The 14,961-nt window shown below is 37.9% G+C and overlaps 1 protein-coding gene across 4 annotated transcripts in view; it reads left to right on the top strand.

Annotated features, from left to right (window-relative positions):
- Positions 1–14,961, top strand: part of ASH1L (ASH1 like histone lysine methyltransferase) — a 233,625-nt gene that overhangs the window by 29,926 nt on the left and 188,738 nt on the right. For all 4 annotated transcript variants that reach the window (XM_036272123.1, XM_036272122.1, XM_036272120.1 and 1 more), the window contains exon 2: positions 7,734–8,253. In XM_036272123.1, the coding sequence (XP_036128016.1) occupies positions 7,834–8,253 (420 nt within the window). In that variant the 5' untranslated portion in view covers positions 7,734–7,833. The remainder of the gene's footprint in view (positions 1–7,733; positions 8,254–14,961) is intronic.

The following is a 14,961-nucleotide window of genomic DNA, read 5'->3' as shown; positions in this document are numbered from 1 at the left end:
GAGAGACATCGATTGGCTGCCTCCTGCACCATCCTGGCCAGGGTCGGGGACCGCAACCTAGGTACGTGCCCTTGACTGGAATTGAACCTGCAACTCTTTGGTCTGAGGGCTGATGCTGTAACTGCTGAGCCAAGTCGGCCAGGGCGAGTTTTTTCCTTTACTAATTTGAGAGAGAGAGGAAGTGAGAGGGAGAGAGAGATAGAAACATCGATAAAGAGAACTTTGATCGGCCGCCTCCTTCATGCCTCCCACTGGAGATTGAGCCCACAACCTGGGCATGTGCCTTGACTGGAATCGAACCGCAACCTCTTGGTGCAGGGTCGATGCTCAACCCCTGAGCCACACTGGCCAGGCAGTTTTTTTCTTTTTTTAAATTAAGTAAATCATGCTTTCCCAAACCCTTTTATGGAAGTTTTTTGAAAGTAAATAAGTACTGGTAAAAAAAATACTCTTGAGTTCTTTGCAAGAAATACTGAAATTCTACTTTACATTTATAAATATAAAGACTTCTGGAATTTTTTCATTATGAAAAACCAAAATTATAGGGAAAAAATTTTTTTATTTTTTATCCTCACCTGAGGACATTTTTCCATTTTTTGTACAGATAGAGTGGGAGGGAGAGAGAGAGAGAGAGAAACATCTACGTGAAAGGGACACATCGAGTGGCTGCCACCCACACGACCAACCAGGGCCAGGGAAAAAATGCAACTGAGGTTATGTGCCCTTAGCGGGAACCGAACCTGGGTCTCTCTAGAACGCAGGCCGACGCTCTAACCGCTGAGCCAAACCGGCCAGGGCTGTAGGGAAAATTTTAAATTGTATACTTGTGAGTAGTGAATATAAAAGCAGTTGTTTTGTGTAAATTATTATTTGTTTTTATTCCTGACTTCATTTGTTTTCAATAACTAACTCAAAAGATATATGGCAGGTCCATGACTTTATTAGTGACATGAAAATCAGAACAGGCATTAGAAATTAAGAAACAAGCCCTGACCGGTTTGGCTCAGAGGCTAGAGTGTCGGCCCGCGGACCATTGAGTCGTGGGTTCGATTCTGGTCAAGGGCATGTACCTTGGTTGCAGTTTGTCCCCAGCCCTGGTCAGGGTCGTGCAGGAGGCAATCAGTTGATGTGTTTCTATCATATTGATGTTTCTCTCTCTTCCTCTCTCCCTTCCTCCACTCAATCTGAACAAAAATGGAAAAATATCCTTGGGTGAGGATTTAAAAAAAAGAAATTAAGAAACAAGGAAGGGGAGAGACTAGAAAAGAAACAACTTAAGCCAGTAAGATATAGCCCACATAAGATGTGGACTTAGTTCAAATATTTATTGAACACTCCCTATGTGCCAGGTACTCTTCTATGTACATTGAGTTAAATTGGCAGAAATCTTGTCCAGCCGGTGTGGTTCAGTGGTTGAGCGTTGACCCATGCACCAAGAGGTTGCCGATTCTGTTCCTGGTCAGGACACATGCCCTGGTTGTGGGCCTGATCCCCAGTGGGGGACATGCAGGAGGCGGCCAGTCGATGTTCTCTCTCATTGATGTTTCTATCTCTCTCCCCCCCTCTCTCTAAAATCAATAAAGGAAAAAGAAATAAACTGACAACCCACTTTCTGGTAGATTTTACATTCCAATGGAAAGATGCACACAATAAATATATTGTACACCAGATGGTGAGAAGATCAGTGGAAAAAATAAAATAGGATAGAGTATGAGAAGAGGGTAGTAGGATGACTGTTTTTTTATATTTCATAAAGGATTGTCAGGGAATGTCTTCCTATAGGGTTACATTTAGGCAAAGCATGAAAGAAGTTAAAGAGTAAACCATGTAGTTATCTGGGGAAAGAGTATTCTAAATAGGCAGAATAGTAAGTGCAAAGATTCTGCAGTAGGAGTATTTTTGTTGTATTTGAGAAACCAGAGGAGACCTGTATCCCCCAATCTTGGAACTAAGTGGGGAGACTGGTAGGAGATGGAAGAGAGGTAGAGGGGATTGTAAGGCATATTAAATAGGGCCTTTAGATCATTGTAAGGACTTTGGCTTCTACTTTGAGTGAATTGGGAAGTCATTGAACAGGTTTTGGGCAGAGGAATAAGTGACATGATCTGACACAAGCTTTGAAAGGATCATCCTGCTGCTGAGTTGAGAAAACTGCAGAGAGATAAAAGGGCTGAAGCAAGGAACCAGTTAGGAGGCTATTATAGTAGGTCAGATATTGTCGCTTGGATCTGATTGGTAGCTGTCAAATTAGTAAGAAGTAAAAAATTTGAAAAATGCGTGAGAAATGGATTCTCACTGATTATATTAATGTCGTAATTACATTAACGTGATTACTATATTCTGCATATATTTTGAAGGTAAAGAACACTTTGCTGACTGAATGGACATGTGGGGCATTAGAAAGAGAAAGGAATCAAGGGTGATTAGAATTTCTTGATCAAAATATTTCAGTTTGGAGTTGCTTTTATTGAGATGAGGAAGCCTGTGGGAATAACAGATTGGGGATGGGGGCAGTGAATAGGTGAAAATGAATTGATTTTAGACATAATTATGTTTCAAGTACCTAATTATTAGACATTCAATCAGTGTGTCAGGTAGGCATTTAGATATATGAGTCTAGAGTTCCAGGAAGAGGTTATAGCTGGTCTCTGGAGATAAAAATGTGTACATCATCAGACAAAGAACCCAATTAAAAAATGGGCAGAGGAACTAAATAGACACCTCTCCAAACAGGACATACAAGTGGCCAAGAGACATATGAAGAAATGCTCAACATCACTAATCATCAGAGAGATGCAAATTAAAACAACAATGAGGTATCACCTCACACCTGTCAGAATGGCCGCCATCAACAAATCATCAAACAAGTGTTGGCGAGGGTGTAGAGAAAAGGGGCCTCTAGTATACTGTTGGTGGGAATGCAGACTGGTGCAACCACTATGGAAAACAATATGGTGTTACCTCAAAAAATTAAAAAATGATTGCCATTTGACCTAGTGATCCCACTTCTAGGAATATACCCTAAGAGGCCTGAAACACCAATCAGGAAGAATATATGTACCCCCATGTTTATAGCAGCACTATTTACAATAGCTAAGATCTGGAAACAGCCCAAAGGTCCCATCATCAGTAGACGAATGGATAAAAAAGCAGTGGTACATATACACAATGGAGTACTATGCAGCTGTAAGAAAGAAAGATCTTTTATCCTTTGAGACGACATGGAGGGACCTGGAAAGTAGTATCCTAAGTGAAACAAGCCAAACAGAGAAAGACAAGTATATGATCTCACTTATTTGTGGAATATAAACATAACAGTCTGAAGAACGGGGTAGTCCCAGAGATGTGGAAGTGGGGTACAGACTGACAATCCCCAAAAGAGGGGGTGGTGGGGGAGAGAGAAACCATAGAACTTCTATGCATGTATGCATGAACAAAGGACATGGACAACAAAGCTGGGGACAGGGCAGGGAGGGAAGGGGTGGTGGGAATCAGTAGAGGAAAAAAGAAACATCTGTAACAAAAATAAATAAATTTTTAAAAAAGGAAAAAAAATGTGTACATCATCAATGTTAAATGGCATTTAAAGCCAGAAAACTAGATCTGGTCATGTTGGACCTGAATGTATAAAGAAAAGGGAAGGGCATGTCCTAAGGCATTCTAATGTTTAGAGTTCTGGGAGAAAAGGAAGAACTAACTGGCAAAGGGGACTGAGGTTGACTAACCAGTAAGGAAGAAGAATCCAGAGCGGTATCTTGGAACTTAAGTGAAGAAGTGAAGGAAGGGGCTGCCCAGCTGGTGTGGCTCAGTGGTTGTGCATGGACCCATGCACCAAGAGGTCACCAGTGCGATTCCTGTTCGGGGTTGTGGGCTCAATCCCCAGTAGAGACTATGCAGGGGTGTGCAGGAGGCAGGCGATTGATGTTTGTCTCTCTCTTCCTTCCTCTCTCTAAAACTTAATAAAAACATTAAAACAACAACAACAACAACAACAAACTAAAGAGACTGTTCAGCTTTGTCAAATTCTGTTGATAGGTCAAATAAGATGGGAGGAGTGAGAATTGAGTAATGTAGAGTCCATTGGTAAACTTGACCAGCAGTCTTTGTACAAAGGTGGTGGTGAAAGTGTAATTGCTGTATTCAGAGAAAGAAAATAATAGAATTTGGAGATGGGGAATATAGACAACCCTTTCAAAAAGTTTTGTTGTAAAGGGGAAGCTGTCAAAGGATATGGGGTCAAGAGGAATTTTCTTAGATGAGAATTATTGTAGTATATTTTGTGCTGATTGCATTATCTAGAGGAAAGGTGAGAAATGGGTGATGTGAAGGAGAAATAGGTGTCTGAATAAAGCTCTTGAGAAGGCAACAGGGATAGGATTTAGTCCTCATGGTGGAATTGGTAGTAGAGACAATTTATATATTATGATAGGAGGGAAAACAGACACAGGCAGGTTCGTAGATACATGGCGGGAGCTTGTAGCAGTTTTCTTCTGATCGTTTCTACTGCCATCATCAGATTGGAAGCAAAGTCAGTGAGAGTGGAGATGATATGAAATAGTTGTCTAGGAGAGAGGTGGGGAATAGGGAAATGTGTTACATACAGTTCTAAGGGACTTTTGAATTGAGCGGTCAGGAATATAAAGTGAGACTAGTGAACATGATTGTTTTTCTTAGACCAGTTTTGATGGTACAGAGATAGTAGTGGTATAAGATATGATTTGGAAGCTATTACTAATGCAATTAAGATATTTTAGTAAGTTTACAAAAAAACCCCTTGTATGAAATATAGTCAACATACTATTGATAGAAAACACTTACAGGTTTCTCATAACACAAGATGAAGTCACTGAAAAAAAAGGAGAAACATTTTCTATATTCTAAACATATAAGAATCTATAGGGGCCTTAAAATTCCCTCCCTCCCACCCTCCTCCCTCCCTCCCTCCCTCCCTTCCTTCCTTCCTTCCTTCCTTCTACTACTTACTTACTGGGTACTAAGATATATGATATGCATTGTTTTATGTGTTTGGGATGAACAAGCCAGAAGAGTTTCCTACCAGCATCAAGTTTACATTTTATTTTATTCATTAAAGAAAAAATAGCCCTCTCAGTGGTATAACGTCGGCCCCCAGACCAATGAGTCGTGGGTTGGATTCTGGTCAAGGGCACGTACCTCCATTGTGGTTTGCCCCCAGCCCTGGTCAACCAGTTGATGCGTCTCTCTCACATTGATGTTTCTCTCTCCCTCCCACTCTATCTGAACAAAAATGGAAAAATATTTTCGTGTGAGGATTAAAAATTTTTTTAAAATATTTTTTCTTTATTGATTTTAGAGAGAGAAGAAGGGAAAGGGACAGAGAGATAGAAACATTGATTGGCTGCCTCCTGCATGCCCCCCACTGGGGATTGGACCCACAACCTGAGCATGTGCCCTGACCGGGAATCAACCTAAGGACCGCTTGGTGCATGGGTTGATGCCCAACTATGAGCTACACCCCCAGGCCATTTTATTTTATTTTTAACATTTTTATTGATTTTTAGAGAGAGAGGAAGGGAGATGGAGAGAAACATCCATGTGAGAGGGAAACATTGATGGGTTGCCTCTGTCATGCCCCCTGCTGGGAATCGAGCCTGCAACTCAGGTATGTGCCCTAACCAGGAATCAAATGGCAACCTTTCGGTACACGGGACTATGCTCCAACCAACTGAGCCACACTGGCTAGGGCAAGCTTACATTTTAATTATAGTCTGTTTGAGAAGGCAGCTGATAAATATGGAGCTAGAATAAAAATTACCCAGATTGTGATCCTATATGGGTAATAGGTATTCAGGGAAGAATCAGGTCAGTGCAGGCCTAAATATAGGTCTGAGAACATAGGCCAGTAATTCCTTATCCAAAAAAGTGTTTGGTGCTTTTAGAAAAATAATATAATTAGATTAGGTTACTTCACTTCCACTGTGGTGTTAGATAGAGTATCACTCCTTAATCAAATATATTGATATTTCACCATTGAAATGTATGACTATTCATAGAAATTGTGGTAATTAAGACAAAAATGGATCTAAATCAAGTCATATCAAGTTTCTCACTAGTCAATTTTGAAAATACTTTAAGTTTACAGACTTTTCGATTTCATGGTTGTGAAGCCATCATAGAAAATATAGGACTTTGTACACTTAAAGGGAAAGACAACACATGGCATAGAAGCAGAAATGAACATGATTTATTATAGAAAGTAAAGAAAGCTGAATTGACTAAATGATAGAGATTGTGTGTTGGTAAGTAAGGATAAATAAGTTTGAATAGAGTGAGCCAGATTATGAAAAGCCTTGAATGCCATTGTGAACTGATAATATATGAAGTGGCAGACAGCAAGAACTGTCAGAGTGAACGGATTGGAAGATTACTCTTTCAGCTGTTTGTGTGAATGAATAGAGTGGGAACAAAGTAAAAGTTTTAGTCAATTGGCCAATATTGTTGCGTAGTCCTTAAAAAGCTGCTGCTGCTACTATTAATAGTAATAACTTGTTGATAACTTTTATTGAGTGTGCTAAGTGCCAGTCATTTGGGCCATACATTTTACTTACATTCCTTGTAGGAGTTACAAAACAATTATATCATATGGTCTTTGGCCTTGATAATCTTACACTCTTGTGGAGAAGAAAAGTCTTAAGGCACATAGTTTAAACTGTAAAATATTCTGCTTCATAAATGGAACTTTCTAAGGGATAGGATGTTCTTTTTCCAGTTACTAGTCTTGGATCTTGTTTTGGATGTATGCTTGAAATTGACTAGCCTGTCAATCCTTAGGAATAGTGAAATGTTTTGTTTTGGTTTTATATTTACCAGTCAGTCTTCTGATTATAATATGGTAATCTGGTTTCTTGAGGATCTATATTTGTGAGAAGGGGTTTGCCCCCTGTGTAGATTATTCAGATTCTCAAGTAGGGTGTACCATCTAATGTAAAATAAATTGGCATGCTGTTTTAAAAATATTTTATAAATTTGGGGAATTGAAGTATGCCAACTGACTACTGTTTGCTATTAGTAAAACTTGTAAAAATAAATTTCTGGTTTTCAAAGTTTTTATAACAATTGGTATAAATAATTTGTGTGATTAGTTGTTTAACTTTTTATTTTTATTTTATTTTTTTTATTAGAGTATAAGGCTTGTAAGTTTAGGCATTGGATCTGTTTTGTTGACAGCTATATTTCCAGGGTGTTGCACAGTGCCTGGCACATGATAGGTGCTCAGAAATATTTTTGAATGAATTTACAGTTGAATTGTATAGCAGAGATAATTTTAGCCTGAGTCCTAACATAAAAAGCCTGACAACCTCTTATAAAAAAAGGTTTGGAGTACTGAAACAAGCCAAAAATATGATTCTTTTAGGAAATATATTCCTTGAAACTGAAGAATACTAAAATATATGAAATTATTTTTATCTTAGGCTTGTGTGTATAGAAGCTTTTTGGTTGAGTTATAACAGTGGTATTTAAACACTGATTTGCATTATACCACTCAGCTTGTTTATGATAACTGTAGAATAATAAACTTACCCCAAACATTTAAATTTAATAACTGAATGAATTTAAATTTATTTCGAAGTACATTTTTTATTTGTTTTAACTGTGATTTGGGGTTCTTCCTGACTTCCTTGTTCCCCTCTCCCTATACCCATTTCTCATGTTACTTCTGTTCTAATAAATTTTTGTTATGGTCTGTCCTGCAGAGAAAGAGATGCTGGTTGCAAGTTTTGGAGATTCCTGTTTTTTATGGAACACAGTTCTGTAAAATATTCATAGGATCCTTGACAATAACATACACTTGTGATGGACCCTAGAAATACTGCTATGTTAGGATTGGGTTCTGATTCCGAAGGATTTTCAAGAAAGAGTCCCTCTGCCATCAATACTGGTGCACTGGTCAGCAATAGAGAAGTAGAGCTAGAAAACAACACAAAGGAGGAAGAGGGCCTTCGCAAGTGGAATCGGGAGAGAAACATTGAATCAGGGAAAGATGATGGTTTGACTGATGCACAGCAACAGTTTTCAGTGAAAGAAACAAACTTCTCAGAAGGAAATTTAAAATTGAAAATTGGTCTTCAGGCTAAAAGAACTAAAAAACCTCCAAAGAACTTGGAGAACTATGTATGTCGACCTGCCATAAAAACAACTATCAAGCACCCAAGGAAAGCACTTAAAAGTGGGAAGATGACAGATGAAAAGAATGAACACTGTCCTTCAAAACGAGTAAGTAGAATTCCCAACAATATGTGGTGACAATATTTGGATTTCTCGATTAATTTTTATCTGACCTACATACATGTTCTATGAAGTTTGACTTTAATCTTTATATGTTATTTCAAAATAGTCTGTTTTGTAAGCCTGAAATAGGCTTTGTGGCTTGTGAGAGATGTGAGTGATAGTATTACTGTGTATGTATTTGTGTTTGTAAAATTATAGCAAATATTTTAAATCGGGTATATCCAGATTCCTTCTTCTAGTGGCATAGTGGAAAGAACACTGGATTTATCTAGGAAATCTAAATTTGAATATTACCTTCCTGTTTACCAACAATGTGACTATAGACAAATCAACAGAGAAGAAACTGAGACTCAAAGATGTTTAATGATTATAAATAGCACCTACCTTTTAGGATGGTTGTAAGGATTCAGATTACTAATATATGTTGAGAGCTTTTGTTAAATGAATTGTTTTATACAAGTATTAATTCTTGTTGTTCATAAGACAAGTTAATATATTAAAAATTGTCCCCTTGCCCTGGCCAGTGTGGCTCAGTTGTTTGGGCTTAAAGGTTGCTGGTTTGATTCCTGGTCAGCACATATTCCCAGGTTTGGGGTTCTATTCCTGTTGGGGTGCATACAGGAAGCAGCTGATTGATGTTTCAATGTTAATATTGATGTTTTTCCCTCTCCCTTCTCTCTATAAAAATCAATAGAAAATCTTTTAAAAAATTGTGTCCTTTTTCTCACCAGCTATCCAAGTATAACTAATTTTTCTTAACTCTTTTTACTCTGTCTAGTACAGATTATAAGTGCATTTTGTATTACGTGTAAACTACAAGCTTTAGTCATTCTATACAATATCTAATTTCAGACTGTAGGCACCATATGTTCCTACACGCAGATTTAAATTGTATGCATACATAAGTAAAACAATGGATTTAGGCAGAAAAAGTTGGCTGAACATTTTGGCTGAAATTTTGGAACATCTTTGACTGTGAAATAACTTGATTTTTACTGTATTTCCTTAACATCAAATTCATGTGCTTTCTATATGTTACCAGAAACCAGGCTCTTTGTTCTTCAAATTGCTATGGCATCCAAAAATATTAATAGTTGTCATTCTGCACAAGATCATAGAACTATATTGTGGCTTGGGAAGTTCTGTGGATAAAATCAACTGTGAATAAGTTAAGATTATAAATCAGGAAAAAATGGGTACTATACCAATTCATGAAATAAATTAATTGGATGAATCTTAGCTAAATTGATTATTCAGTCTACCCTGAGCCTTATTTTCCTCATCTCTGACCTCAGAATTTTCAGAGGGTTGATTGAAAAAAGATTTTTATTACATTTCTTTACTTGAAAGCATGTTATAATTTCTTTGCAGAGCTAAATTGTAAAGGGCTCTAGGATGATTGTCTTTAGTAATCTATAGTGTTTTAAAAAATATTCAATGCTAATGATTAGGTTTTGTACTGAAAAGATTTCACCCACAATACATACTTAATCTCAAATATAAGTTGTTTGTATTGCATGTACCTTGTTTGTAGTAGAATACAGCCTATGGTTTCTGAGAAAAGCTATCTGTATACTTGCAAAACTGCTGGTGATAGGTATTTATTCATACAACAATTACTTTAGCATAGGATTTGAATGTATTACTACCCTTTGCATTAGTTCTTGAGAAATAATGGAAAGGGCATGGGTTATAGAATCAAAACCAACTCCCAAGTATTAGCTTAATAACTGTATACTGTGCAAGGCGTTTCTTATTTATAACGTGGGATTATTGATTATTAATGCCTATCTTAAGTGGTTATGTAAATACATTTATATATAGTATCTGGTATATGATAGGCTCTTGTGAATGTTCTCTTTCTTTTTTTGTTAATACTCACCTGAGGATATTTTTCCATTGATTTTTAGATAGAGTGGAAGGGAGGGAAGGAGAGAGAGAGAAAGAAACATCTATGTGAGAGAGGCACATCGATTGGTTGCCTCCCACATGACCCCGACTGGGGCCGGAGATTGAACCTGCAACCCAGGTACGTGCCCTTGACCAGGAATCGAACCCAAGACCCTTTGGTTTATAGGCCGATGGTCTAACCGCTGAGCAAAACTGTTCAGGGCTGTAAAAGCATGATTTAAGTTCAGATCATGAGTGAAATTTTCTCTTTCCTAAATTATGTGATATATTGTTAAATTTGTGGTATTTTATTCATAGACTCTATTAATTAGAGTGATTCAAATATGCCATTTGTTTCTTAAAAATTTCTATTCACAGTTTGGAACTGGCACATTAATAATTAATGTTTAAAGTTCATTTTTTGAGAAAATATTAAGGATTTGCTGCTCTTAATGTCTTTTATTTAAAGTTATAATGTAGATTTTAAGAGTCCTAATTTAAAAAAAAAATTTTTTTCTTTGTTGATTTTAGACAGAGGAAGGGAGAGGGAGACATAAATAGAAATATCAATAAGAGAGAACATTGATTGGCTGCCTCCTGCATGCTCCCTACTGGGGATCAGGCCCACAACCTGGGCATGTGCCCTGACCGGGAATCGAACTGGCAACCTCTTGGTACATGGGTCGATGCTTAACCACTTGGACTCAGCCGGGCAAGAGTCCTAATCTTTTAATATATTTTTGCAATTTTATTGAGATAAAATTAACATACAGCACTAAGTTTAAGGTGTTATAATTAATTTTGAGACTTACCTTTTTTTGTTACATTGGCAAAACATAAAAATTCCTAACTTTCAGTGTTTGTAAATAAGCACTCTCATATGCTGTTGGTGGAGGTTGAATTTGTATACAGTTGGCCCTGGTTTATCGCAGTTAATCAGTTCCAGACACTACCATGATAAATGAATTTCCACAAAGTAGGGTTCTTTATTTACTATAAGTCATCCCTTGAAAACCGCGATAGAGTGAAGCCATGAAAGTCAAAGTGTGAAGTGGCAAGGGACGACTGTGGTACTTTTTGAAAGTAGTTTGTATGTATATGTCACAATTTAAAATGGGCAATTCCTTTATCCTACAGTGTCATTTCTAAGAAAGTGTCTTATAGAAATACTTGCAAGTATACACCAGGGTATATGTATAAGATACTTATTAAGCCCTGGTTGGTTTGCTCAGTGGTTAGAGCCTTGGCCCATGAACCAGACAGACCCAGGTTCGGTTCCTGCTAAAGGCAAGTACCTTGGTTGCAGTTTGTTTCTAGCCCTGGTTGGGATCATATGGGTGGGAACCACTAGATATGTCTCTCTCACATCGATGTTTCTCTCTTCTCCTCCCTCTCTCCTTCTCGCTTTATCTGAAGATAAATGCAAAAATGTCCTCAGTTGAAGATATTAAAAAATAAAAAGGATATTTATTAAAAGTATAGATTCCTGATGACTTCTTGTTGATTAAGATATTTTTTTAAAAATGTCTCTGTTGAGATATAGGTCACATACCATATAATTAACCCACTGAAAGTGTTCAAGTCATTGTTTTTTGGTATATTACATTATTAATTTTTTTAAATCGTGGCAAAATATATTTAATGCAAAATTTGCCATTTGACCATTTAAAGAACATTTCTTTTTCTTTATTGATTTTAGAGAGAGTGGAAGGGAGAGGAGAGAGATAGAAACATCGTGAGAGAGAACATTGATTTGTCACCTCCTGCATGCCCCCACTGGGGATTTGGCCCACAACCTGGGCATGTGCCCTGACCAGGAATCAAACCTACAACCTCTTGGTGCAATGGATTGACGCTCAACCACTGAGCCACACCGGCCGGGCTTGACCATTTTTTAAGTATAAATTCAGTAACATTAATTGCATCCACACTGTTACTACTATCACCAAGCACTGTCTATATCCAAAACCTTTCCATTACCCCAAACAGAAACTCTAACCAATTTTTCTCCAAGCAATAATTTCCCATTAACCCTCCCCTAAGCCCTGGGGGGCTTTCAGTCCACTTTCTGTCTCTATGAATTTGCTTGCTCTTGGTACCTCATCTCAATAGAATCATAAATAATTGTCCTTTTGTGTCTTGCTTATTATCATAATTTCTTCAAGATTCATCCTTGTTGTACCATGTATCATGTTGTGGCCAAATCATATTCCATTATATGTAGTATATTCCACATTTTGTTATCTATTCATCATCTGTGAACACTTGGGATGGCTTCCAGTGTTTAGCTAGTGAATCATGCTGCAGTGAACATTGTTATACAAATATCTGTTGGAATACCTGCCTTCAGTTTCTTTAGGTGTGTGCTTAGGAGTGGAATTGCTGGATCTTATAGTAAAGTCTAGCTTTCTGAGGCACCACTAAGCTGTTTTACATTGCAACTGCACTGTTTCATATTCCCACTAGCAGTGTATGGGGGTTTCCATTTCTCCAAGTCCTCATTAACACTTGCCGTTTTCTGGGTTTTCTTTGTTAGTTTGTTTTCATTTTTGTTTTAAATAATAGTCATCCTAAAAGATATGAAGTTGTATCTCACTGTGGTTTTGATTTGTATTTCGCTGATAACTAATGATATTGAGCATCTTTTCTTGTGCTTGTTGGCCATTTTTCTTTTGAGAAATGTCCATTCAGATCTTTTGACTATTTTTGAATTTTGTTTTTTTTGTCACTGAGTTTTCAGGGTTCTTTATATATTTGTATATAATTTGAAATTTTCCCCCTTTCTGTGTGGGTTGTCTTTTCATTCTCTTAAATGTGTCCTTTGATGCAGAAAGGTTTTCAGTGTTGTTGCATTCCAGTTTGTCTATATTTTCTTTTATTGTCTGTGCTTTTGGTGTCATATCCAAGAAATCACTGCCAAATCCAATGTCATGAAGATTTTCCCTATGAAAAAAAGAAAAAGATTTCCTTTATATTTTCCTCTAAGGCATTTATAGTTTTAGCTTTTATGTTTAGGTCTTTGAGAGATTTTCGAGTACCTTCTCATCCTCAGCTTGCTCTCTGATTAAAATAGCAAAGGTTACTTTGGACGTAGGAAACTTATAAAAAATGTAATGTCTGTAAGTATGGGTATTGGATCAGTAAATATTCTTTTTTTTTTTAATCCTCACTCGAGGACATTTTTTTTAACTTTTGTTTAGATAGAGTGGAAGGGAGAGAGAGTAAGAGAGACAGAGAAACATCGACATGAAAGTGACACCTTGAGAGGCTGCCTTCTGCATGACCCCAACCAGGGCCGGGGATGAATCATGTACCGCACGTACGTGAGGTACGTGCCCTTATTCGGAATTGAACCCACGCCTCATTGGTCTGCGGGCCGATGCTCTAGCCGCTGAGTCAAACTGGCCAGGGCGGTTCAGTAAATATTATTTGATTAGGTAATACACTCCTGTGATTCGGAATTTAAAAGATATAAAAGGAAAGAATGAAACATTATTACCACCATTATCCTTCCTCCATGCCAAACCCCTAGTCAATTCATTTTGGAATCCCATTTTAAGGAGTGTGTGAGAACCCCTACTAACTATAATAACTGATAAGTAGAACAACCATTTTTCAACCCAGATGAGGAAAACTGTTATGTATATAAATGTGTCTTCAGGCTTACATTTACTTGGAAAATAAATACCACATTGAGAACAAATTTTTTGGAACCAAAATTGATGCAAAGAAATTTCCAATAAAGTAGTAAGTGCAGCATCAGTGTCTTTTTTTTTTTTTTTTTTAAATCCTCACCCGAGGACATTTTTCCATTTTCTGTTCAGGTAGAGTGGGAGGGAGAGAGAGAAACAGAGAGAGAGAGAGAAACATCCATGTGAAAGGAACACATCGAGTGGCTGCCACCCGCACAACCAACCAGGGCTGGGGACAAACTGCAACCGAGGTACATGCCCTTAGCGGGACCCGAACCCGGGTCTCTCAGGACCGCAGGCCGACACTCTAACCGCTGAGCCAAACCGGCCAGGGCAGCATCAGTGTCTTTATATCTCCCACAAATATATTATGTATATACAAGCAAACACACAACCACGCACTCACCACCCCCCATTAAAAAATATAAATAAACCCTTGACGGTGTCGTTCAGTAGTTGAAACATCAGCCTGAGCACCAAAGGGTCTCAGGTTTGATTCCTGGTAAAGGGTATGTACCTGGATTGTTGGTTTGATCCTGTGGCCCAGTTGGGGTGTGTATGGTAGACAACCAATTATGTGTCTCTCTCACATAGTTGTTTATCTCTTTCTCTCCCCACCCCTAACCCCTCCCTTCCTTTCACTCTCTAAAAATCAATGCAAAAAAATATCCTTGGCCCTGGTCGGTTTGGCTCAGCGGTTAGAGCGTCAGCCTGTGGTCCCGAAAGACCCGGGTTCGGTTCCCGCTAGGGGCACGTACCTCGGTTGCAGTTTGTCCCCGGCCCTGGTTGGTCGTGCGGGTGGCAGCCACTCGATGTGTCCCTTTCACATCGATGTTTCCCTCTCTCTCTCTCTCTCTTCCTTTCTCTCCCTCCCACTCTGTCTGTACAAAAAATGGAAAAATGTCCTCGGATGAGGATAAAAAAAATATATATATATCCTTGGGTCAGGATTAACAACAAAAATGACTATATTTATTAACACACTATGCACACTGTTCTGCATCATAGTTTTTTCTCATTTAAGTAGTGTATTCTGGAGTTTTTCCATACAAAGAGTTTCTTCAGTTCTTTGAAATATGGGTTACAAATATTTTTTTCAGTGTTTCATTTG

This window comes from Molossus molossus, unplaced genomic scaffold (genome assembly GCF_014108415.1).
Source record: "Molossus molossus isolate mMolMol1 unplaced genomic scaffold, mMolMol1.p scaffold_m16_p_20, whole genome shotgun sequence".
Taxonomy (NCBI): Eukaryota; Metazoa; Chordata; class Mammalia; order Chiroptera; family Molossidae; genus Molossus; species Molossus molossus.
The sequence above is the reverse complement of the archived record's forward strand: the minus strand, read 5'-3'. Positions and strand labels throughout refer to the sequence as shown.